This window comes from Grampus griseus (genome assembly GCF_964374135.1).
Source record: "Grampus griseus genome assembly, chromosome: 16".
In the NCBI taxonomy this organism is placed as follows: domain Eukaryota; kingdom Metazoa; phylum Chordata; class Mammalia; order Artiodactyla; family Delphinidae; genus Grampus; species Grampus griseus.
The window spans coordinates 8,547,048-8,573,770 of NC_139010.1; the positions used below are offsets into that span (position 1 = coordinate 8,547,048).

Genomic DNA, 26,723 nt, shown 5'->3' on the forward strand with positions numbered 1-26,723 from the left:
TCAGAGGATGGTACAAAAGAACTTCTTCTCTCGGAAGGGGTTTTCTGACGCAGGCACTGGAATGATGAGAGGGTCCTCCCGCACGTGAGCTTCACAGTACGCCAGGAGGTCCGCTGCTGCCTGGGAGACCTGGTGGGGGGGGGGACACAGCACAGGTGCAGGGTTAGAGGCTGGTTCACGGTGGGTCTGAGGCAGAGGTGTCCATCTGGAGAGTGGACAAGCGCAAGGACAGGCTGTGTCGTGTGCACCACCAATGACAAGGCCGTTCCGTGGTCTGGAGCGTGGACTTGTGCAAACCCAGAGGAGACAGGTTTTGAAACATGCTTCCAAGGAAATGTGATGGAGAAGAACAAACATGACTCCATATGGCATCTGTCCCTTTAGCTCTAACCCTGGTGCTCTGTCTCCTGTGCTTAGTCATGCTGGCTCTGCACCTTCTGTAAAGAATGTTGCCTGTAGCCTGAAATATAGAGGAGAGCCTATTCTCAAAGCTCTGACCTTTAACGGTAAAACACCTTTCCATTCATATAGAGATAAAAAGTTGCAGAACAGAGGACAACAGTTGTCTTGTTGGAGGTTTAAAGGAACACTGTGACCTGCCCTATGGGGACAGGTGCAAAAACAAAAGATTCCTACATGAAGAAGTCTGCAACAACCAGCCACACCCCCTGCCCCTTTAATATAAAAGAAGCCTGAATTCTCACTCCAGGGAAGATGGTTCTTTGGGACAGTAGTCCACCATCTTCTTGGTCTGCTGGCTTTCTGAATAAAGTCACCTTCCATGTCCCAACACCTCATCTCTCTATCTATTGGCCTGCTGTGCATCGAGCAGTACAAGCGTAGGCTAGGTAACACAAAGAGATGTCGCCTGGTGGTAGAGTAGATCAATAGCGAGAGAGGAATGAGGGGCCAGCAGGAAGGTCCAGACAGCCTCGTCCTCCTCTCAGCTGAGGGAGTGGAAGCTCCAGGCCAGGAGCCCCACCATTACTCTGCGAGACCATTTCTAGCAGGATAAAGCCGAGTGCTGGCTCAAGCCAGGCCAGTGTGACTGTAGTTATTATTGTCATTGTTTTATTGCAATCTACTCTCGTGACCAACACAGCCACTTATTCCTCCTCGACAGAACACAGATCATAAGCACATTAATATAGAACGCACATATAAGCACATGTTGAACTTGGAATGGCCACTCCCCTGAGGAGACAGTTGCTCCTGACCAGAACACCCTTTCCATTTTCCTTCCAGGCTTGTCTGAAGCCTCCTGACACCCAGCAACTGTGGATCAAACTATCCCCCAGCTCAACTCCAGGAGTTCCAGGGGAGGAGTTGCTGGGAGAAGGCCAGGTGCCGAGAAGGATTCGCCAAGAGGAAGCTCATTTTGCCCGTGGTCTGTGTCACGTGTCTGGCAAATGAGTGGTCTGTGAATTAACATCCTGCCCCATTAGCTTGTGCTTATTAGAGGCTACAGGCCAGGGTAAGTATATAGCAAGCAAAGTTAATCCTTTTTGTACATTCAATGTCTAAATCTTCTCCAGAATGAAAAAACACTCCACAAGTGAATGAAAAATGTTTGAAAGCGCCAGTATGTACAAGCCATACACCTTCCATCAGGTTTTAAAAACTGGCCCATCTTCCAAAATTTTGTAGAAATTCTTCTTCTGTATTCCAGCCCAGACCTACCTATTTTAGCAGTGCCTGGAATCCTACAAAGAATTCCAGTAGAGATATGTAATGAATTTTTCCTTTGAATGAAACAACTAAAAGTTGAGCCGATGAGTCAACCTAAATCCTGACAAAGTCTACATTTGTTGGGAGTGTGGAACGGAGCATCAGGCTTCCCCATTCATCCCTGCCCCCAAGATGCCTGTGTGACCTTGGGTAAGTAACTCAAACTCTCTGAGCTTTAGTTTCTTCATTTGTCAGACTGGGTGAGTTAGAAATCTCCAAGATCCTGTTTACTCTAAACAGTCTATAATCTGAACTCTCATAGCACCACGGCACTATTTTAGATCCTAAATAAATGGATGTTGGGTTGGATGAGAATGAGGTTTGCAGTGATTTACAGGACACACATACAGGAATCTCCCAGGTGAGGCCACAAATATGGGCCTGCAGGGGGCCTGTGAAGCCATCACAAGGGACTAGAGCACATGAGCAGGGAAGCTGTCTCTGAAGCCCACAAAGCTGTGATGGACACACAAGAGAAGCAGAATCACAGAGTGAGCGCGTGGGCATGGAGCCGAGAGACGGCGCTCGGCACACAGCACGCTGAAGTCCACCTTCTGCTCCAAAGCCAAGTGCTCTCCCCTGACTGCCTTAGTCACGATCCCCTACTCTCCATTCCAGGCTTCTCCCAGGGCCCAGAGAGGCATGGGGTCTTCTCCGTGGCCACCTTGTTAGGGTGACCATGGAAGTCATCCAGTGGCTTCTCTGGTAACCACTGCGAACTGGTCTACACTGCTGCCCAGGCCCACACACACGAGAGGACGGCAGTCTTGAGACTTTCTTCCCCTAACAGCCACCTGTCCTCTTAGCTCTGCCTTCAGTGGGCTCTTCCAGATGTTTCATTTAAGAATGTCTTAACATCCCCTCTCTAGTTTTCTAGTTTTCATTTTCCCCATCAATTTCATTTTTGGGGACATGCTTCCATGTGTTCTGAATTCTCTATAAACTTTATCACCTCATCTGGGAAGTATTTACTGAGTGTTCATCTTTTTTAGCTCATTGAAAGGGCATAGGGGAAAAAATAAGTCAGGATTTTTGTCCTCTAAAGATCTAACTGAGAAGAGCTAAAAAATTATACAGTCACTAGAATAATCAGTATGTGCTAAAACATCACAGGAGAAGAGCTGCACACCACTGCAGGGCCATGAGCAAGGGCAGGGACACAGGGGTGCCTGAGCACCCCATCCACTTCCACACAGGGGCAGTTACCTGGGTTAACCTGCCTCCTTTATCCAGAGGCTGGTCCCAGCCATCTGAACCCAGAAACACGATTTTCTGGCATGCCAAGAATGGCTCATCTCCTGTGGCAGATCCAGATTAAACAAGTTCAAGAGACAGCTGTATAAAACAATAGCTAACATTTACTGAGTGCTTGTTATGTGCCAGGCCCTGTGCTAAATGCACCATCCTATGTATGACCTCATTTAATTCTTCTAAGTACTATTCTTTTTTTTTTTTTTTTTTTTTTTTGCGGTACACGGGCCTCTCACCGTTGTGGCCTCTCCCGCCGCGGAGCACAGGCTCCGGACGCGCAGGCTCAGCGGCCATGGCTCACGGGCCCAGCCGCTCCGCGGCATGTGGGATCTTCCCGGACCGGGGCACGAACCCGCGTCCCCTGCATCGGCAGGCGGACTCTCAACCACTGCGCCACCAGGGAAGCCCCTAAGTACTATTCTTAAAGCCACTTTACAGACGAGGAAACTGATGCAGGAAAGTTAAGAAATTTGCCCAAGGTCATACAACTAGTAAGAGAGAGGACCAGAACTTGAAGCTAAGCAGTCTGGCCCCAGAAGCTAAATGCTGCAGCAGCTGCCTGGTCAACTGCTTATGAAGACTTTAACTGTAAGGTGGGCTGGAAAGTTCTCGTCTGCTGGGCCAGCACACTCTCCTTGTAGACCAGCTACCTGGGAACTCACGTGACCAGTAGGAAAAGAGTCTTGCAACTGAAGTCTCTTAGGTCATTTGTTTAATCCAGGGACAGTCTTGCCAAGGAAACCCTAACAGGTGAGTGTCCTCAGCTGGGACTGGCTTTCTTCTCTCCCGGTGCCCTGGGGAGTGACTGGATGGACGCTGCCAATGTCACCCTGAGACTCCTCCCTCTAGGCTGTGACCTACATTACACGCTGTTCGAGAATTAGACAAGGACGCTATTACACTGAGTTGGCTCTAATTCCTTAGTAGCCTTCGTAAACTAACCAAAACCAAGAAGCCTGAGAATTTGAGAAAGTGGAACTTAAGACCAATTACAAACAGCCAGCTAGGTCTTCCCACCTGGGACAACCGCTTAAGCTATACCTAATAGCTGCTTTGCTTCAGCATCTTCTCTATAAACACCTTGCCCTACGCCTGTCGGTGGACGGCTACCTACCTTTGGTTTGGCGTTGCCGGATTCGACTCCACGTATGCCTAAATAAACTCTTCAAAAATTTTAGTGCGCCTCAGGTTACCTATTAACAACACGATCCATCTGGTCCGAAGTTGGCTTGCTAACAACCAGTCCCAACATTACAACTTCCTTCCCCTTGATCAGTTTACATGCTCAGATCCATCCATCGTGGGTGGATTTGACGAGTGTAATTTCCCGGGAGCAACCGCAAGGGCGCGCTGCATCGCCAACCATCAGGCCAGGACATGGGAGGAGAGGGTTCAAAAAAATGGGGCGTTGGGGGACGCCCGCGGAGGCGAGATGGGGCTGGGTCTCCTTCCGGTCTCACAGCTGTGTATTTGCTCCCCTCCCAGCCCCGTGTCTACGACGCCCTGAAAACCATGTTGTTAATGTCTGGCCTCGCTAGCTCCAAGCAGGTCTAATTTAGGGATTTTTCTGTCACCTCCAAAGGTGACACTGCACTTGAGATGCCACAATTTTTCTTTCAAGAAAACAAGCTGTTCTTAGATTGCCTCCTTTTGTTGTTGTTGTTGTTATTTTAGGATCACAGATGTGTTTGCTTAGTTATAACTGCACGCCTCTGGATTGCAGAGTCCTATCCGTGCACCTGTACAACAGGAATGAAATTGGAATCAAGTCAGTATTAGCGCCCAGTAATTGGCGCCCAGTTTAAGACCAAATGTGTGGGTCTGGGTTAGCTCCACGCAATTTTAGCTTCCTAGATGCACTCAGATTATTGAGAACACTGGACAGTATGGTATACGAGCGTGTAAGTCATCTTACAACAAAAGGGAGTTTTCCACCTTTTTCCACCTTCGCTATCAGCTTTATTTCATGCAGTGTCTAAGGTCCCTTTATTCCTGTATAGCCAAAATATCTTGGATAACCCCTGAAGTTTGTTGTAATGGGATCTGAAAAGATACACACATGTAATGAACACCTTTATAGTTTTTTTTTATATTTATATATATAGGTTTTTAAAAATTATTTATTTATTTATTTTTGAGTGCATTGGGTCTTCGTTGCTGTGCGTGGGCTTTCTCTAGTTGCGGCGAGCGGGGGCTACTCTTCATTGCAGTGCGCGGGCTTCTCCTTGCAGTGGCTTCTCCTGATGCGCAGCACGGGCTCTAGGCTCACGGGCTTCAGTAGTTGTGGCTCGCGGGCTCAGTAGTTGTGGCTCGCGGGCCCTAAAGCGCAGGGTCAGTAGTTGTGGCTCACGGGCTTAGTTGCTCCGCGGCATGTGGGATCTTCCCGGACCAGGGCTCGAACCCGTGTCCCCTGCATTGGCAGGCAGATTCTTAACCACTGAGCCACCAGGGAAGTCCCGTAATGAACATCTTAATGAGCCTTCCACATGAAAGGTGACATCCTAACACACAGTTTAGTATCCAGGCATTAATCAACCTAAATCTGCTCCTTAGATTGAAAGAGAGGGTTTCCTTAATCAGCCCTAGATTGATTTTTATGGTTGAAAGTTTCCTTCAGTGCATATAAAATATGGCTTGCAGACTTCACCATATCCCAGAAACATCTGCCATCTTTGAAACATAAAATAGACGATTCACTTTCAAAGGGAAAATTTTATTATGGTTGGAAATGTGAAACTCCCTTACTGTTTATGCTTTCTCATCAAGCCTGAAGTCTGCTCTGCCTAAAGGCCTCTGTTATGAAATGCCCAGAGAATTTTTGCTTCCTTTCCTTAGTACTGAAGTTACAAGACAACAGATGTTGAAAAGAATCAGCAGCCTGGGAACAACTGTGGAATTTTACCATTACATTGCAGAATAAAAGAGGTGATTGAAACAGCCCAAGTTAGCACATAATCCCGTTAGTTGCACTATAATTACAAGCTTCAATGATGGGGAGAAAATGTGGCAATTACTAAATCACATTCCTGGACAAGGCAGATGACATAATTACTATTCTGGCTGTGACACCCACTGCATTTACCCTTTGCATCTGAAGTGGAGCGACTCACACCTATTTCTCAGCAGTTCTGGTCCATTTAACAATACTACTTGGAATCAATTACAACCATCCTTGATGGCTCTGCCTGTTCCTCCCTCCACCCCAAGAAAACAAAGCAGGATTACAGTCAAGAGCACAGCCAGGGTGCAGCCCGCATTGTGCAATGGTAGCTTTCACAAGGTCAAACTTGGTACACACTCCAGCAGAAGAAGTCATACGCCATTTATCCCTAGTAGAATCCTGAGGACATCACAGGTTTATGCCTCGCCTCTAAGTCCTGAGCTAACACGACAGGGTGAATCCTTGTGAATTTTTTCTTTCTTCTAATGCTGCAGAGTATTTGAGATCAACATACCAGTTTTTAAGGGCATTCTCAAGATACTTCCAAATTATTACGCTATGGGCTGAATGTGTCTGTCCTCCCACCACCCCCCAAATTCACATGTTGAAGCCTAAGTCTCCAATGTGATGATATTGGGAGGTGGGGCTTTTGGTAGGTAATTAGGTCATGAGGGTTGAACGCTCATGAATGCGATTGAGACAGGCCTGGGACCTGGGACCCTTTGCTGAATGTTTGCACCTGGACAAACGTCTCCCCAAGCAACAGAGAAACTATAAGGGACTAAAAATAACTGTACAAAGTGCAGTTGGTGAAAATTATGGACTAAAAGATACAAAAAGACCCAAAACCCAACTGCCACTTCTGCAGAGCCGGGAGCAGAAAAAAGGGTGTCAGGAGCAAAAGCAGGGTACTGCACATGCCCCCTGCACACAGCACCACCAAGGGGTGGGCAAACCACCTAAGCCGCCCCTCCAGCCCGACCCCTGGACCTGCCCCTACCCTCACCCCATATAAGTAACAAGCTCGCCCCCTGCCTCAGGGAGCAAGCAAGCAAGCAAGCAAGGGAACCTGTTACTTGTTCTCACCCCCAACCCCCAGCTGCAGCAGGGCCCCCAATAAAGCCTTGCCTGAATTTCTTGTCTGGCCTCTGATCAATTTCTATTGATTAAGGAGGCCAAGAACCCTGGTCGGTAACAGGATTAGTGCCCTTATGAGAGACATGAGAGAGAATCTCTCTCTCTCTCTCTCTCCCTTCCATGTGCGGTCATAGCAAGAAGGTGGCCATCCGTAAGTCAGAAAGAGAGCCCTCACCAGAACCTGACCATGCTGGCACCCTGGTCTCGGCCTTCCCAGCCTACAGAGCTGTGCAAAATGAATTTCTGCTGTTTAAGCTACCTAGTCTATGGTATTCTGTTATAGCAGACATTTGGCTTCCAGTGGTTCCCAGCAACTATTTTGTATTGACCCAGATCAATACAGATAATTCTCAATCATCGGGTTCTAGGCCACAAATAGCATCTAGTTGGGAGTAAGGTTATTCCCAGAGGAAACCAGAGGGGTTGGGAGATATGTGTGAATAAATGAATAATATAACAGAGAGTCCCTCTCTGAATTCTAAAGTCAAATGTCCACAATAGAGGATTAGCTGCTGTTTCCTATCACCAGCGTAAAGGTTTTTTTCCACATCAGAAGTTCATTGCACATTAAGAGGTAATTCTAAGATGCTTGAAAGAGAGTTTTAATATCTCCAAGTTAATCTAAGTGTAAGAGCTTGTCATTACATGGTCTTCACCACCAGAACCGCAAAGCTCTCAGCTTGTTTAGAATGACTGACCCAGGTCTACCCTGGACCTTGACTTAACCAAACACTTCCAACAGGTTGCTATGTGTCCTGTATGACTCTGACCACCTCTTAGCTTTAATACGTCTCAATTTCCCACAAAGGAAGCCATAATTCAGTCATTTTGCAAGTTCGCCAAAAGAGTAATTTATGTGGTGACAGAAACTAGTGAGTCACTCAAGAGGTTTCTGGGGCTGACGTAGGGGTGAAAGATGAACATAACAAGCGGGTTCTAGCTCTAGGGATTCTAGAAAGCAACAGCATCTCTTAGAGAGGCAGCATGGGGTTGTGAGTCAAAAAGCAATGTCCCTGACAGAGCTGCACTCAGCACTGCTGAGCTGTGTCATCCGGGCACTCAGTTTCCACTCCTGTAAACGGGAATGGCAATACCTGGTGGTTTGTGGCTAAATGATATAATAACAGATGCTATTATACATACAGTGTGTTATTATTTCATTACTCACTTGGCTACTTTCTGGTACGGTGGGAAGGGTGTTTGAGCCATAGACATGAAGTCATTTCTCAGAAATGATCAGGGCAATTTGATGCCTGTGGTGCCTCCGCCCAAAACGTCCTCTTGACGTGGGAGGCGCTCTTCACGTTCTTTCTTTTTTTTTAAAATAAATTTATTTATTTATTTTTGGCTGCATTGCATCTTCATTGCTGCACGCAGGCTTTTCTCTAGTTGCGTCGAGCAGGGGCTGCTCTTCGTTGCTGCACGTGGGCTTCTCATTGCAGTGGCTTCTCTTGTTGCGGAGCACGGGCTCTAGGCACGCCGGCTTCAGTAGCTGTGGCACGTGGGCTCAGTAGTTGTGGCGCACGGGCTTAGTTGCTCCACGGCATGTGGGATCTTCCCGGACCAGGGCTCGAACCCGTGTCCCCTGCATCGGCAGGCGGATTCTTAACCACTGCGCCACCAGGGAAATCCTTCATGTTCTTGTTCTACTCTCACATTCTACTCTCTGATTTAATTCAAAGATTCCTTTCCTCTTATCTGATACCTGTTCTAAAAGTGCTCATTCGTATCCCCCTTTTTGGATTTTATTTCTAAATTTGATTGTAGAAAGTTATCCTCTGAATCATTTAATTTCTAAAGGTCTGGGTGAGGATTATAAATGCTTCTGGCAGAGGAAGGGAAAATGAACAAAAGGGTTAAACCTAAATTGTTAAACTAGCAGAAGCTGGATTGAGAAAGGGTTGCTACAGAGTTCAGACGAGATCTATCGAAAAAGAAAAACCTATTAGCACTGCCTCTAGACTTTTGGCGGGTCATGTGACATAATTTATATTTATTTTCTTTTAGAAATGCCATTCTTTCCACCTTAATATCATCTATCATCTTAATCACATCCCTTTCCTGGATTTCGCCAGACCCTTTTTTTTTTTTTTTTTGGTACGCGGGCCTCTCACTGCTGTGGCCTCTCCCGTTGTGGAGCACAGGCTCCGGACGCGCAAGCTCAGCGGCCATGGCTCACGGGCCCAGCCGCTCCGCGGCATGTGGGATCTTCCCGGACAGGGGCACGAACCCGCGTGTGCTGCATTGGCAGGCGGACTCTCAACCACTGCGCCACCAGGGCAGCCCTCGCCAGAACCTTTCAATCGTCCACCTATGACCTATCAGAACATGATGATCTCCCCAATTCTGCTCTTTCTCACTTGTTCACAGGGAATACCATGATATTTGAGCCTCACTCTTCTTTTGTTTGAACAACGACTGCCTTTGGCTTCAGAATTTTGTGCTTTGGCTTCAGAAACTTAATAGTGCATGTTTTATCTTCTGGAAAAATAAAACCATAAAAAACACATTTTGCTCTTTCCAAAGAATTCACAAGCTGGCAGCACGGCCACACCTCTTAGGAAGTGCTAGAAAAACATAAGAATAATATGCGTTAAAGACATAGCTGTTAGAAGAATTATGAGGAAAGAGCCCTGGCTCAAATACTAGTGTGAGGGACTTCCCTGGTGGCGCAGTGGTTAAGAATCCACCTGCCAACACAGGGAACACGGGTTCGAGCCCTGGCCCGGGAAGATCCCACATGCCGCGGAGCAACTAAGCCCGTGCGCCACAACTACTGAGCCTACGCTCTAGAGCCCGCGAGCCACAACTACTGAAGCCCGCATACCACAACTACTGAAGCCCGTGTGCCTAGAGCCCATGCTCCGCAACAAGAGAAGCCACGGCAATGAGAAGCCCACACACCACAACGAAGAGTAGTCGCCGCCACTAGAGTAAGCTCGCGTGCAGCAATGAAGACCCAACGCAGCCAAAAATAAATAAATAAATAAATTTATTTTAAAAATAAACAACCAAATGTGAAGCAAGAGCCACAACACTGATGCCGAAAGGGCTGTGTCGGCAAATTTCCGGACACTTACCGTTTGGCTCCACCAAACAGCTCTGGGTTATCCAGGCTGTTGGAGAGAAGAACCATTAGTACAAAGACAATCCCAAGCGAACTCACACTAAAATCTGGAATATCATTTATGATTTCTGTGCCGTGTGTTTACTTAAAAATATGGTCAGATTTTGCATTTGGCTGTTAATACCTAAGGAATAGGGAGGAAGACAGAGACTGTACACGAAATGAACAATGCACGTGAAGATAACTGAATCTGTTTAACTTAACTGACAGTAGTAAAAAAAAAAAAAAAAAAAAGCCACTCCTGGGTTTGAAATACAAGTGGCTTAGGCTGATGGTGCGGTGGTGAGATCCTGCGTGGAAAGAACAGGAGTCCCTGTTTCTGTTTCCTGCGCTATGTGGTCACCTCACGTGGCACCCCCCCCCGCCCCCTTCAGAGGAGGGAGTAATTGAGTCCTCGGGGGCGGTGGTGGTGGTGGTGGTGACACTTTGTTGTCTTTATTACAATAAAAATCCTTATTTGTTTGTAAAATTACTCCCAAAGTAGAAAGATGGAAATAAAAATCAACGGAAACCCTGCCATCGGAGGGAACATTTTGGTGAACATCTTTGCAGACATCTTACTTTCCGTCTTTGTACATACAATCTCACATGCTGTTCTGCAATATGCTTTTCACTCAGTACACACAGATGTACATCATTTAATGATGCTATAACACTGCCTATATATAACTTATGTGAAATAAAATTCATATTTTATGGCAAGACAAGAAAAACTTAGACATAAAAAATTTTCTCTGCCATTTGGCCGCCTCTCTCCCCGCACTGTGCACTGTGTATGCCCATTATGCATCACGCGAACCTCCCCTTCCACAGAAATACCTCGCAACCATAAAGTGCAACATTCTCCTAGCATCAACAAGACGACACCTTACAAGATTACGTACCTTCTTGATCTTGTAAGGGGTCACATGGCCCACCACTTTGTACCTGCAGATCCGTAGTATGCAAACTGTCAATAATCCATCATTTGATGTACAGCCCTCTGTCTCAAAAAACATATAACTCTGCTTTGACTTGTAAAGGGTGGAACAGTTCTCAGAGCTTTCTGAGATGCTCTTCCCGGGTTATAATCCTCAATTTGGTGCCAATAAAAATTTCCATTTCTTTCTTAGATCGACTGATTAATTTTTCATTGACACTATTTAACCAATCCCTATGGATGGACAAAAATACAATTTTTTGACATTATAACAGTGCTCTGATGAAATTCTTACTGTCCTTTATTATTTATGAGATTCTCCTTTGGGTAAATTCCTAGAAGTGAGAATGCTGGGTCAGAGTGTGAACAATAAATATTTTGACACATATTTCAAACTACCCTTTGGGAAGATGGTACCAGTTTCCACTCCGGCTATCAAAACAACTGCTCACTTCCTTTAACAGTTGATGGATGACATTGGATTTCAGCAAAAATTAAAAACGTCAATAGGCTGGATCTCAGTTGTTGGTTTTTTTTTTTTTCCAAGTGGATCTCAGTGTTTTTCGGAGGCACAATTCTTATATTATTTTTGAAGGTAAATGTCTCTTCATATATTTGACCCTTTACATCTCTCCTTTTTAAATTGCCTATTCATGCTGTTTGTGCATTTTTTTTAAGAAAAGGGGGCTCTTTTTTATCTTATTGATTTTTCAGAGAAATTAAATTTAAAGAAATTAACCTTGTGTTATTCAGGTAGCAAATATTTTTCTTAATTTGTTAATTGGGAGATTTTTACCATATAGAATTTTTTTTAAAATCCAGACAAAACTTTTACTTAATGAACTGTGGATTTTGTAACATGCTTGGCCTTCGCAAACTCACATTATAAAAATACTTGCTCCTATTTTCCTAGTATTTTTTATGGTTCTATTTGTTATATTTAAATCTCTGATTGAAGTTATGAACTGAAATGTGTTTCCCCAAACTCAGAGGTTGAAGCCATACCCCCGTAAAAATTAATAAAGGGAAGCCTCATTAAAATGGAGCGAGGAGGCCAGCAGGAGGAGCTCTCATGAAGTCAGGAAGTACCACTCAAGTCAATTACTGGAAGCATTGTCAATTTCAAACCCCAACAGAAGAACCAGCAACAGGAGAAGACTCCTCAATTACAAGCCCCAACAGGACATCTCCTACAAGATATCAACTACCCCAGCAAACTCGGCCGACGATAAACTATTGTCACCCTGAACTCTCACTTTTCTCCAAAGGACTTCCATTCAAAACAACCCTCCCAGCATCTTCCTTTTTCTCTATAAAATAACATTCCTCTCCTTTGTTTGTTGGACTTGCCTATAGTTTTTGCTGTAGCATGCTTGTCCTGAATTTCAAGTCTATTAAGTACTATTCCCAAATGAACCCATCTTTGCTGGTAAAATAGCTGACTTTTCTTTTTAAGGACAACACCCCCAATGTAACTGTATTTGGAAGGCCTTCACAGAGATACAGTCGGTCCTCTGTATTCATGGGTTCTGTGTCAGCGGATTCAACCAAACACGGATGGAAAATGTTCACAAAAAAAAAATCCTGGAAGTTCCAACAAGCAAAACTTGAATTTGCTGCACACCAGCAACTATTTACACAGCATTTATGTTGTATTTACAACTGTTTACATAGCATTTCCATTGTATTAAGAGTAATCTAGAGATGATTTAAAGTATATGGGAGGAGGTGTGTAGGTTATATGCAAATACTACACCATTTTATATAAGAGACTTGAGCATCCTTGAATTTTGGTATCTGAGGAGGGTCCTGGAACTAGTCCGTTACCGGGGATACCAAGGGATGACTGTAATTCAGGCTAGCTGAGGTCATAAGGGCGGGACCCCAATCCAGTAGGATTGTGTTTATAAGAAGAGGAAGAGAATCTAGAAGGCTCTCTCTTGACATGAGCACAGAGGAAAGGCCGTGTGAGAACACAGTGTGAAGGCAGCTGTCTGCAACCGAAGGAGAGAGGCCTCACCAGACAACCCTGCCGGCAACTTAACCTTGGACTTGGAGCCTCCACAATTGTGAGAACACAGATTTCTATCGTTTAAGCCACACAGTCTGCGGTATTCTGTTATGGCACCCCTAGCAGATGAATGCAGTCCATCTGATATTTATCTGGATAAAATTAGTGGTGTATGCAGCTTTGTCTTCCAAAGTGCTAGCCGTTTCCAGCAACACTTATTAATACTCTGTTCTCTACTGCTTTGAGATGCCATCTGGGTTGTATTTCAAATTCCCAATACACTTGGGTCTATTTAGGGACTTCCTATTCTTTTCCATTGATCTGTCTATTCCTAAAGGAGTATCATAAATCTTTAAGTACTATGATTTTATAATAAACTTTAATACCTAGCAGGAATATTCTACATATCTTCCTCCTCAAATAGATACACTTTTTTTTTAAAACTCCCTGGATACCCTTACATTTATTTATCTAACTAAAATTTACAATAATTTTAAGTTTGCTTTCTTCAAAAACAGTGAGAGAATTACTCCCTTTTTCAAGCTGAATAATAGTCTGCTGTGTGGATATACAGACACATCTGGTTTATTGTGCGTCACTTTATTGCATTTCACAGATATTGCATTTTTTTTTATAAATTGAAGATTCATGACAACCATGCATTGTCAGATGATGGTTAGCAATTTTTAGCAATAAAGTATTTTTAAATTAAGATATGTGACATTTCTTTTAGATATAGTGATATTACTGCACACTTGATAGACTACCGTATAGTGTAACCATAACTTTTATATGCACTGGGAAACCAAAAAATGTGTGTGACTCACTTTGTTGCGATATTGGCTTTATTGCGGTGACCTGAATCAAACCCGCAGTGTCTCCAAGGTACGCCTGTATACAATTTATCCATTAATCTGCTGATGGATACTTAGGTTGCTTCTGCCTTTCAGCATTTCTGAATAATGCTGCTATGAACTGGGTGTACGAATCTCTCTCAAAGAGCCTGATTTCAGTTATTTGGGATGTATACGCAGAAGTGGAGTCGACAGATCCTGTAAGTAATTCTTTAAAAAAAATGTTTTTGAGGAACTGCCATACTGCTTTTCACAGTGGCTGCACCATTTACATTCCTGGCAACAGTGGCAAAAGGTTCCAATTTCTCCACATCCTTGTCAACACTTGTTTTTTTCTGTTTCGGTGATAGTAGCCATCCCGATGGGTGTGGGGTGATGAAAAAGGTTTTTAACATCAAATGCTGATATGTTAGTCCCATCTCTCCTGTGGTAGGGCTTGTTGCTACTGTCAGAACCCATAAAATGCAAGCGGGAGCCCAAAGATACAGCTGGAAGGATTCCACCAAAGGCTTACATGGAGGAGACTCTGAAGCTTGGTGGAAAAAGGCTTCTGTATCTTGAAGAAACAAATGACCAGACATTTGGGCGTCCAGTAGCAGTGACCAGTGCAGTCAAAAGGGATACTGAGGCCGAGTGGACCTTAGCTGTTGCCTCACCAACGAACGTGGGGCTTTTGACATCCTGAAGAGCTCTTCACTGGGCTGGGCACAGGCTCTCCAGAGGGTTCACCCTGCAAGTCCAGTTCCTTTAAGAGGCTGAGCTTTCAGTTGAAGGATCCTTGTCCAGAAGATCTGTAGGGCAGATGACACTGAAGTGGTCCTAGCAGCTCAGCACAAAGTTAGAGACCTCACAAGGCAAGAGTGGACACCCGCCCCAAGGCAGGGCCTTTGTTTCATAGCCCTGATCAAAAAGTATGCCTGCGGGTGTTGTGTTGTTTCTTCCTGATGTCTGAGCCAGCGTAGTTGCAGATTTCCTACCCCTTATTGGTAGGAATGAAGCCTATGATACACAGATGGCCTCACCTGACCCTGATTCTCTGCTATTGATTTGGGCTGTCCTAAGCCAGCCCACACTTCAGTGTGACCTGCTATGACCCAAGTAGTGTGTGGGACCCCAAGACAAGGGGACAGCCCCCACTCGAAGGAATTCCTGATCTAGTGGGAACTTCACCAGAAACTTTCTTACAGTCCTAATAAATATCACCACATGTAAATGATCACAAAATATGCACATCTGTTATCTCCTTTTGTGAAATGCAACTGTACAAAATGAAATAATTTTGCTAAAGAAAAGAAGCATGTGTTTGCATTATATTTAACTTTCTGCCTAATTGAGAATATATTTATGTTTCTAGGACACATGTGACCACTTGGTTGGGTGGCAACTTCTTTGCAGAATTTTAGGCTGGCATCTTCTGAACTGAGGTGCAATGTTGTCCAGACTGATATTTCCGCCCTTTGGTGGGGGGGTGTGTGGCAATGTAGTGTAATGATAATCAAGGATCTGGGCTGGTATCCTCAGTTCATCACGTAACAACTGTGGGCCTCGGTTTTCCTGTCTGAGGACTGGGGTGCCAGTAGCACCAACATCTGAGGTCTGGCGTGAGGATTCAAGCATCTGACACGTGTTAAGTCAGGTGTACTTGTCCTAAATGATCGCTTCCCCTGCCGGTATACTTGATGTGTTCTCTTTTTTTTTTTGTTTTTGCGGTATGCGGGCCTCTCACAGTTGTGGTCTCTCCCGTTGCGGAGCACAGGCTCCGGACGCGCAGGTTCAGCGGCCATGGCTCACGGGCCCAGCTGCTCCGCGGCATGTGGGATCTTCCCGGACTGGGGCACGAACCCGTGTCCCTGCATCAGCAGGCGGACTCTCAACCACTGGCGCCACCAGGGAAGCCCTGTATCATTTTTTTAAGATTCCACAAATAAGCGATATCATAATTTGAAAAGATACACGCACCCCAATGTTCATCGCAGCACTGCTTACAATAGCCAAGAAATGGAAGCAAACTAAGTGTCCATCGACAGATGAGTGGCTAAAGATGTGGCACATATATACAGTGGACTACTGCTCAACCATAGAAAAGAATGAAATAATGCCATTTGCAGCAAGATGGACGGACCCAGAGAGATTATCATACTAAGTAAAGTGAGTCAGACAAAAAAAGACTCTTTGCTCCTTCTAATGGTGTTCCCCACCCCCTCTCAAATTCTTTCCTTAGCTTTTCTACCTCCCTTTCAACTCATTATTTTATCTCTCCCTTGAGCTCTTGTTTCATAGATTCTATGTTTGCTTTACATTTTTTGGAGACTATAAAGCAGTCACCGAAAATGTTCTTTGGATTTTTGGAAGAAGACTTCTTCCTAAGTGAGTGCTCCGTTAGCCTGTCATACGCTAGAGTCTGGTCCTTGATACCTTGGCAGAATATTTGCATAGGTCCAATTTTTTTTTTCTTTTATACTTAGAAAGAGGGCAGTTCTAATCCAAGTCTGCTATTTGTGCAAGAACAGTATGGGGAGGTTCCCTTTGACCCCCTTCATTGTTTGCTGAAGCAGTATTTGAATATTCTCTTTATAGTGTGGCTGGAACATCTTCATTCAGTTCTTTGAGTGGGTGATGAGACCGGAGGCAGTGGAAAGTCCTAGTTCAGGTAAGTTATTCTTTAGAGCTTTCCCTCTAAAGATGTTTCATACCTTCCCCAGCTTGTCCAACCCCACGGTGGAAATCTTCGTTTTTTGGCTAATTCCCACTTTAGGGCAAGCCGACCACCTTTGTGAAAAGCCAGGCGGGTGGAATGCCAAGGCTCACAGGCCAGTGTCTGTTTCTCCCCTCTGGCATATGATTAATGAATACATATTTTCCAGGCAGAGGTGAAAGAAATCTTCCAGATGAAGAGACTACCACGTGAAAAGGCAAAAGAGCGTTGTTACAGCAGGGCATATTTAAGAAATTGCCGGAGAAAGTGTGAGTGTAGACATGTGGAAGGGAGTACAAAGAGCTGAGCCTGGAGGGGTATTGACAGTTCCTCGGACACCATGAGTGGACTGAATCAAGAGTCTTGTAGGTCATGCTAAGGAGCTCCTTTTTTATCCAGTTTTAAATAGAGGGATTCAAAGTCAGATTTTTATACTAATTTAGAGAAAGGGGAAGGACAGATCTGAAGGGGCAAGACTAGAGGCAGATCAACCACCTACAGCTTCTGCAGTTGGTCAGACAATACATGTGACCATGAGGATGGAGGTGAGGGGAGAAATCTCAGAAATGTTCAGGGAGCTAAACTGGTGGGATATGGAAATATATTAGCTATATGGGATGAAAGAGAGTTTCTTGTTTGAGAGACCAGGCAGATGGTGGTATAAAGAAATGAGGGAGAGAATACACGAAAAGAACAGGATGAAATAAAAAAAGGTCAGTTTGGGATGTGCTGATTTTAAGGCTTTGGGGGATTGACCAGTAGGCACCTAGATATACAGAACAAAAGTTCAGGGGGTTGGGCTGGAGACACATATATTAAAAAGTCACAGGAGTAGATGAGTATACCTAAGAAGACCCTGAAGGTTTAAAAGCAAAGCAGGCTAGGGATAAAACTAGAGACCACTAGCAGGAATATAGCAGATAGAGATCCAGTAATGGAAACAGGGATGAGTGACCAGAAGTAGGAACAGAAATACTCTGAAGAGTCAGTATCTGCTCAAAAGTGGGGGAGCAGAATCAGTTACCACATTTCAGATCAAGAGGGGGAATTATGGGTTGTTAATTATGAACTGGTTTAAATTTTTTAAAAACTTTGAAAAAAGTCTTATATTGCTTCTTAAGTAAATGACAGATTTTGATGGATTAGACAGTTAAATGTAAAAACTGAAATAATAAAGGATATAGAAAAAATATAGGTGCGTGTTGATCTAATTTCATCATGGAAAGGCTTATGTATAAAGCAAAGGAGTCCACAGGAAATATTGATAGTTTTCACAGTAAAATTTTTAAATACTGGTACATCAAAAATAATCAAAGACTAAATTAAAACACAAACAACAAACTGGGAAAACTATTTGTAATATATAATATGCAAGAAACTCTTACTAATCAATACAAAAAAGATAAGTACAACAGAAAGTTGGGCCAGGGGTAGGAATAAGGCAATCAATGTGATATACCACATTAACAAAAGGAAAGACAAAAAACACATGATCATCTCAACAGACTCAGAAAAAGCATTTGATGAAATTCAACATCCATTCATGATAAAAACTTTCACCAAAGTGGGTACAGAGGGAACATATCTCGACATAATAAAAACCATTTATGACAAACCCACAACCAATGTAATAATAGTAAAAAGCTGAAAGACTTCCCATTAAATTCTCACTTCTATTCAACATAGTACTGGAAGTCCTAGCCACAGCAATCAGACAAGAAAAAGAAATTAAAGGTATCCACATTGGAAGGGAAGAAGTAAAGCTGCCACTATTTGCAGATGACATGATACTCTATATAGAGAACCTTAAAGTCCCACACAAATTAGAACTAATAAATGAATTCAGCAAGGTAGCATGATACAAGATCAATATTCAGAAATCTGCTGCATTTCTTTACACTAACAATGAAATATTAGAAGGTAAAAAACAGTCCCATTTAAAATCACATTTAAAAATACCTTGGAATAAACTTAAATGAGGAGGTGAAAGATCTATATGCTGAAAACTATAAAACATTGATAAAGGAAATTGAAGATGATTTAAAGAAATGGAAAGATACCCCATGCTCATGGATTGGAAGAATTAATATTGTTAAAATGGCTATACTATCCAAAGCAATCTACAAATTTAATGCAATTCCTATCAAAATACCCAAGACATTTTTCACAGAACTAGAACAAATAATTCTAAAATTTATATGCAACCACAAAAGACCCAGAAATGCCAAAGCAATCCTCAGGAAAAAGAAGAAAGCTGGAGTCATAACCCTTCCAGACTTCAGAAACTACTACAAAGCTACGGTAATCAAAACAGTATGGTACTGGTGCAAAAACATACAGATTAATGGAATAGACTAGAGAGCTCAGAAATAAGCGCACACACCTATGGCCAATTAATGTACGACAAAGGGGGCAAGAATATACAGTGAAGAAAAGAGTCTCTTCAACAAGTGGTGTTGGGAAAGCTGGCCAGTTACATGTAAATCAATGAAATTAGAACACTCCCTCACACCATATACAAAAATAAACTCAAAATGGTTTAAAGACCTAAATATAAGACATGACACCATAAAACTCCTAGAAGAGAACATTCTTAGACATCTCATGATAGAATCTCTCTTCTTTTACGGCAGTTCCTTCTTTCAGCCTAGTTTCACTACTGCCACCATCTCTTTGGGTGACTTTATGCACATCTGTCATCTGCCATTCTTCTTTTCCTGCCCTCATTTTTTCAGCAGTCTACAGAAGGGAGGCTGACATAGAACAGGGCAATTTGTCTGTCAACAATCAGCAAATCAAGCTTGTGCTGTTTTTTTATTTTATTTTATATTGGAGTATAGTTGATCTACAATGTTGTGTTAGTTTCAGGTACACCACAAAGTGATTCAGTTATACATATACATATATCTATTCTTTTTCAGATTCTTTTCCCATTTAGGTTATTAAAGAATATTGAGTTCCCTGTGCTATAAAGTACGTCCTTGTTGATTATCTATTTTACATATAATAGTGTGTGTATGTTAATCCCAAACTCCTAATTTATCCCACCACCTGCCCCCTCCCCCAGCAACTTTCCCCTTTGGTAACTATAAGTTTGTTTTCAAAGTCTGTGAGTTTGTTTCTGTTCATTTGTATCATTTTTTTAGATTCCACATATAAGTGATATCATATGATATTTGCCTTTGTCTCACTTACTTCACTTAGTATCATCACCTCTAGGTCCATCCATGTTGCTGCAAATGGCATTATGTCATTCTTTTTTATGGCTGAGTAATATTCCATTGTATACATGTACCACATCTTCTTTATCCATTCATCTGTAAGCTTGTGGTGACAAGATTACTTTCATCCCAAGGGCGGCACTTTTCGGGGTTGTTAGCACGCCCACAGCTGTTTAAGTTATCTACTGAAGGCAAGTGAGAGAGATGGGCCTAATGCTGCTTGGCAAGTCTGTCAGCTTCCTGGTCCCTGGCTGAGAAGTACTGGTTTGCTCAAGGTGTGTATCCATCCCCAGAGCCTAACAGGCCACAGCCCATGCGGTTGGCCCAGTGTCAGGAGAATCAGAACACCCTGAGGGGTACCCAGTGGAGAGGCAGCTCCCAGAAGCCCTCCTGGGAGCCTGGGACCTGGCCTGCTCAGGGCCTCTGTATCTCCCCCAGGGGGCAACGCCTTTTCTGCAGCTGAAGTCTTCTCTTGGGCTGGACAGTCAGGCTCCAGAAACCACTTTCTCCACTTAAGAATCTTATACTTTGCTCAGCTCGTATCTGCCGTAATTTCTCAACAAATTTTCCCTATTTGATGATCCATGTCATATATGTGCTTTCCCAATAGAACTTTGTATTGCTTGAACCTCTAAAGGATGAGAGTAAGAATAAGGTTATGGGTGCCCTTTTCCAAGGGACCAAAACAGTTTCCAAGTCATCTTTTATGTGCTCGCTATTTATTTATTTATTCATTCATTCATTCATTTTTGGCTGCACTGAATCTTCGTTGCTGCATGCAGGCTTTCTCTAGTTGTGGCGAGCGGGGGCTACTCTTCGTTGCAGTGCATGGGCTTCTCATTGTGGTGGCTTCTCTTGTTGTGGAACATGGGGTCTAGGTGCGTGGGTTTCAGTAGTTGTGGCACGCGGGCTCAGTAGTTGCGGCTCGCGGGCTCCAGAGCGCAGGCTCAGTAGCTGTGGCGCACGGGCTTAGTTGCTCCGCGGCATGTGGGATCCTCCCGGACCAGGGCTCGAACCCATGTCCCCTGCACTGGCAGGCAGATTCTTAACTACTGTGCCAGCAGGGAAGTCCCTGTGCTCTTTATTTTTTAAGATCCTGAGTATTATTTGCTAAGCTTCTGCTTTTGGGGAGGCCATATAGGTTCTATTTTTTTTTAGCAGCTGATACAGGTTCACAAAGAGGAACACCCAGCTTTGTTGGGAGATGCCCCGGTGAGCTTTGAGGTAGGATGGAGAAGAGTCACATGGATGCTGGGGGAGAGGGCTGAGCTGGGGAAGGCAGTCAATAAACATTAAAGGAATGAAGGGAGGATAAGCAGCTTTTGGCAGGAAAGACCTCTCTACAGCGGCCCCCTTTGTCTTGTCACTAACCTTACACCAGGTGCCCCACATGCTCTACTCATCTCCGGCCCTAGCACCCCTTTCACATCGTTTGACCACACAGTACCTTGCCTAATTCGTTGGTTCTTTCCATAGATCCAAGACGTAGAAATGAAGAATAAGTAATTAACAGATGACCAGATCTCTTCCCTAGCTTCCCCTTCAGTAATCTCATCAATGAACGGTGTGAACAAGACAGCATCCCAAGAAAGATCACGAGGAATCAACAAGCCTGCACACACGCCTGTACGCAGTGGGGTATGGCGAGGACTCTGACCCCCTACCTCAGTGACTTACTGAGATGATCTCCCTGTTTCCCTTTAAAGGCTTCCATGGTTGAGCAGAATCTTCAGAGGTAGTTTTGGGGGGACACTGAATCCACCGTGTCCCCAGACTGCTGGCATTCTGATTAAAAGCAACTTTCCTTTCTACCAACGTTTGTCTCTCTCTCTCTCTCCAGTATTCATTTATGAGCGGCAAGCAGCTGGACCCGATTTGGTAACAGTAAAGAGGCAAGAAGGATGCTGAGGGTGTGTGGGGGGAGGGTCTCTTAACGCAGCGGTGTGTGGGTTTGAGGGCTGGCTGTGGGCTGTATGGTGAAGCCTCTCTTCTACGTCCTGCAAAATCTGGAACAAAGTCTATGTTGACACTAGTGCTTTTATGCAGATGATGTTTGCGGGGGACAGACAGGAAGGTAGTGGATATTTCTACATTTTTCCTCCATGACCTGCCTCATACCTCTCTGGGTTCACACGAATACTTTTTATTATATTTGCAACCCAAACAACTGCTTAATGCGGTAGTTGTTCCCTTCTCTCCCCTTAACAGACCTCTCCTTTATTCCCCTGAGCTGCAAACGCCATCATTTCCATCCTTCCTTCCCCATGAGATGCTCTTCCAAGCAGAGCAAACTACGAAGCCAGGAGGTGGGCTCTGCAGTCGGCGACACACCGCACAAGCCATGGGGCTCCTCTCTGGTTTCATGCCCAGGCTGTCCTCTGGGTCTCCCTCTGTCATGCTTCCACCTGGGAGCCGGCTCTGTGGGACCTGTCACTGCAATTATTTCTTCCACGGGGCCTCTAGCTGTTTCCCCTTGTTCTTCCCTCTCTCTGGGCCCCATGGAAGGCACGGCACACTCGCTTTTCCTACATCCTCACCACGCAGTCAGACTGCCCTTTTCCCCCTTCATCTGGACCTGGCGTTGCCCTCACTGTTTGTATGAGGTCAGTGAATTCTAGGTACTGTTCCTCTCCTCCTTCCACACAGCTTCCCTCGGTCATTTACCCCCAGGCTCCCTTTTTCCTTCTTCCCCTTCTCCAGTAAACTCTCAGCCACCCTAGAAAGGCCACTTCTTCTCCCTGGTGACGCTGTTCCTATTTCCACCCTCCTCAAGGTCCTCATCAAGGTCAATCTGGAGTATCCTTGACGGAGTCTCTTTCTTCCCACATTCTGTTTTTATTGTCTGGCTTAACTGATATCAATACACACTTTTTTTTTTTTTCCGCCAAAGAGTTGCATCAAGTAGATTTTTCCCCAAAGCCATCCTGTGCCCTGAAGCAAGGGGCGTCCGTCTAGTGATTCAAATCAAGTGTGAGGGACTCCCAGTGGTTACGACTTTGCCTTCCAATGCAGGGGGTGCGAATTCGATCCCTGGCCGGGGAGCTAATAGGATCCCACATGCCTTGCGGCCATAAAACCAAAACATAAAACAGAAGCCATAAAAAAATAACAAAAAAACAGAAGCCATATTGTAACAACTTCAATAAAGACTTTAAAAACGGTTCACATCAAAAAAAAAAATCGGGCTTCCCTGGTGGCACAGTGGTTGAGAGTCCGCCTGCCGATGCAGGGGACACGGGTTCGTGCCCCGGTCCGGGAAGATCCCACATGAGGCGGAGCAGCTGGGTCCATGACCTATGGCCGCTGAGCCTGCGCGTCCGGAGCCTGTGCTCCGCAGCGGGAGAGACCACAGCAGTGAGAGGCCCGCGTACCGCAAAAAAAAAAAAAAAAAATCTTAAAAACAACAATATCAAATAAAGTGTGAGCGTAACACCCATGAGGATGGCTATTATTTTAAAAAAAGGAAAATAACAAGTATTGGCGAGGATGTGGGGGTGGGGAGGATGTAAAAAGGTATGGCTACCATGGAAACCGGTATGGTGGTTCCTCAAAAAAGTTAAACATAGAATTACCATATGATCCAGCAATGCCACTTCTGGGCATATACCCCAAAGAACTGAAAGCAGGGACCCAAAGACTTGCACACTCATGTTCACAGCAGCGCTCTTCACAATAGCCAAAAGGTGGAAACAATCCAAATGTCCATCAACAGATGAATGGGTAAGTAAAACGTGGTCCATGCACATACTGAAATACTATTCAGCCTTACAAAGGAATGAAATCCTGACACATGCTACACTGGACAGACCCTGAAGGCATATGCCAAGTGAAATAAGCCATACACAAAATTCAGACAAATATTGCATGATTCCGTGTACATCAATGAGGTACCTTGAAGAGTCAAATTCATAGAGACAGAAAGTAGAAGAGGTTGCTGGGGCTAAGGAAGGGGGGGCGGCGACAGGGAGTTAGAGCTTAATGGGTGGAGTTTCTGTTTGGGGGATAAGGAAGAGCTCTGGAAATGGGTGGCTGCACAATACTGTGGATGTACACAATGCTAGTCAACGGTACACTTAAAAATGGCTAAACTGGTAAGTTACACGTTATATGTATCTTACCACAATGTAAAACAAACAAAGAAAAAGTTCAAGGTTGTGTGAGCAAGACCCAAGCCAAAAAACCACACGTGACTGTGAAGCTACGGCCAGCATGTGGTTCCTCAGGGCCACCTCTGTCCTCGGGCAGCCCTGGATCATCTCTGCTGTGACGACACTCTGCCAGCTCTGAACCAAATCTGACACGGCTGTCACTGGCCCTGGAATTACCAGAGGCTGCAGATCCCGCCGGGCGGCTTCTCCCAGGATCGAGGAGCCGCATTTCCATAACCCACTCATCGCAAGAACAGGACTGCCCATCCCTTGATGCCACCTGAGTAACACACTGGACTCTGAGTTGCCTTATGATCTCCTCCGCCTCTTTCGGAGACTGTGCATGTGCCTTTAGTGACTCCTGAAGGGCTCTTCCTCGTGGGGACATGTGGTCCCCACCATGACTCCTGGGTGGTGAAGGTCACAGGTGAGGACCTGTTATCACCGAGTGTATCTTCCTTGCCAAAGTAAAACTCCCCAGCATGGTGACTGTCCTATCGCCAAAACCGGTGCCCACCATCTTTCCAGTCCTCAGGCCATGGGCTTGACGGTTGGGGTCTAGCTTCTCTCTTCCTGGCGGCTCCCACACTTACCCTCTAAGTTCTGCTGAGTTTCTTGCGCGCTGGCCTCTCCATCCTGCCTCTGCTCTCTTCCCCTCGAGGCCTCTCCCGGGTACCTCTACAGCTTCCGCTGCCCTCGGCCTCTGACGACTTTATCGACTGTTGTTAGTCATCCCGTACGCAGCCTCGGCGCACACCCAGTCATTTCCATGAACTGTACGTGTGCACACGGCATCCCCCAGCTGCCCTCCCAGCACAACTACCAGCTCTTCCGTCAAGTCCAAGTGCTCGCAATGAGCCACAGTCAGCTCACACTGGCCTTCCCTTCTCCCCCGTGTCACCTCCCAACCCACTCCCAGCTCACGACTCCTGGGAGTCTTCTCTGAGCAACATGACGGAACATTCCACTCGTGTTTCTATCCCAGGACTGAGCTGAGGCCAGAGCACGTGCTCAGGCATCTCTGTCCAAAGAGCGAATCTCACCGCATTCTCGTCCTCTCAGCAAGGTCTAGTCTATCCTTGAACCAGTAGCCTCCTGACTGTCCGCAGTGCTCATCCTTAGACCCATTTCTACACCACTGGGGCTCCCCCTCTTTAAGAACTGTTTCTCTTCTTGCTTCTTCTTCTAGCCTAGGGATCAAGGACTGATGTCTAATTTGTAGTTGGTATCAGTACGTGCAGATACAGCTGGTCCACTTAGACCGATGTGTATTGTCCTGCATCCCCTTCTTGCGTGGTATATACACTGTGTCACTCACTGTGATTGCTTACTGCCTCCTTGGACAGCTCGTACCTGGACGTCCCCAGGGAAGGGGAAAAACTATCCTGACGGAAGCAGAAGCTGGTGTTATCTGGCCACAGCTCTCGGGGGTGGGAGCCTGGGGAAGGGACTGCTCGCTCTGCCAACAGAAGGCTTTAGGACTCCCCCAGTACCCCATGGATTCTGTCTTATTTGCATCCCAGTGTCTGGGTGAGAGCCCCGTGTTGTGTCCCAAAAGGCCACAGACACATTGGACTCGTGTTTCCTGCTGTCAGATTCCCGATGGGCTTCCAGGTGTATTACAGTCCATGAACCTAACTAAGCGGCATCTCAGAGCCACTTGCTCCGCCTGGCCCCCTGCTTGCTTCAAAGTGGCACCTGGAGAAGAGCTGGCTTCATCTCACTTCAGCTCGCCCAGCGTGAAGACAACTACACTCCTCAGAGAAACGAACACGGTGGGAGGCGGCTGGCACCTTTCTTCCCTCTCCTCCCCAAAGGAGCCTATGACAAACGCGGTGCACGGCTCGATGCTGCACTCCCGACAGCGCCCCTGTCAAAATACGTGATGCTGTTTAACCTCAGAGTCACTGGATCAGGCAGGAAAACTATGACGGATCTCACGGCTCAACTCTCCCTCGCTTACTGGCATGACAACGGAGCTAAAGAGAGCTGAGATGGATACGGGTCTATTTTTGGTGACTCCTCACGGAATCCACACACTGTGTATTCTGCACCCACTGGCTGCTCAGGCACGCTCTGAACCCTGCAGCAAACGCTCGTCTGTAAACGTTACAGCCGCCAGTTGGCTGGATGCGCTATGGGGCGACGCATCTGCTCTCATGAGGCTGCTCTGAGCGTGGGGGGGCACTGTTTGGAGCTGAGCGTTGGTCAGAGGGCCAGGCCGGCTTGCGCGTGCTTACCTTCACCCTGTCCATGCAGGCCTCCATCTTCAGCTGCTCCACAGCCTTCCTGGCTTGAGAGATGCTGGCAGTGCTGTTACTGGACATGCCTTCTTTCATTCTGCTGCCCCTGAAACAACCAAAGTTAAGGGGTTGAAAGAGCTGCTTTTCCAAAGTGAGGCAGAACGCCCCTCAGCTTTCTCGCCTCCTACCCCCTGCAGCTTCTCTTTCCAGGCCAGGGAGCCATGGGAGCAGACCCTCCTGGGATAAGAGGAAGGAGTGCTTCATCCGAGTGACGGGAGCAAGCCATCAGGCTCCTGTTTGCCAGACCTTCTCAGCCCCAGCGAGACGATACAGAAGATAACAGATGGTCCCAGAGTCACATTACCACCCCCATGGCCATAAGTAATACCTTGACATTTGTGCGGTGCTTTGCTAGTAATAAATCATTTTCGTACACATTTGTTCACTC

The 26,723-nt window shown here is 45.4% G+C and overlaps 1 protein-coding gene across 1 annotated transcript; it reads right to left on the minus strand.

Moving 5' to 3' along the window:
* Nucleotides 1–26,371, minus strand: GNG4 (G protein subunit gamma 4; the record flags this gene model as incomplete). Its single annotated transcript, XM_082674123.1, has 2 exons — nucleotides 1–129; nucleotides 26,273–26,371. 2 exons carry the CDS (start codon nucleotides 26,369–26,371, stop codon nucleotides 1–3), a joined length of 228 nt encoding a protein of 75 aa, XP_082530249.1.
* Nucleotides 26,372–26,723: the final 352 nt, after the last annotated feature.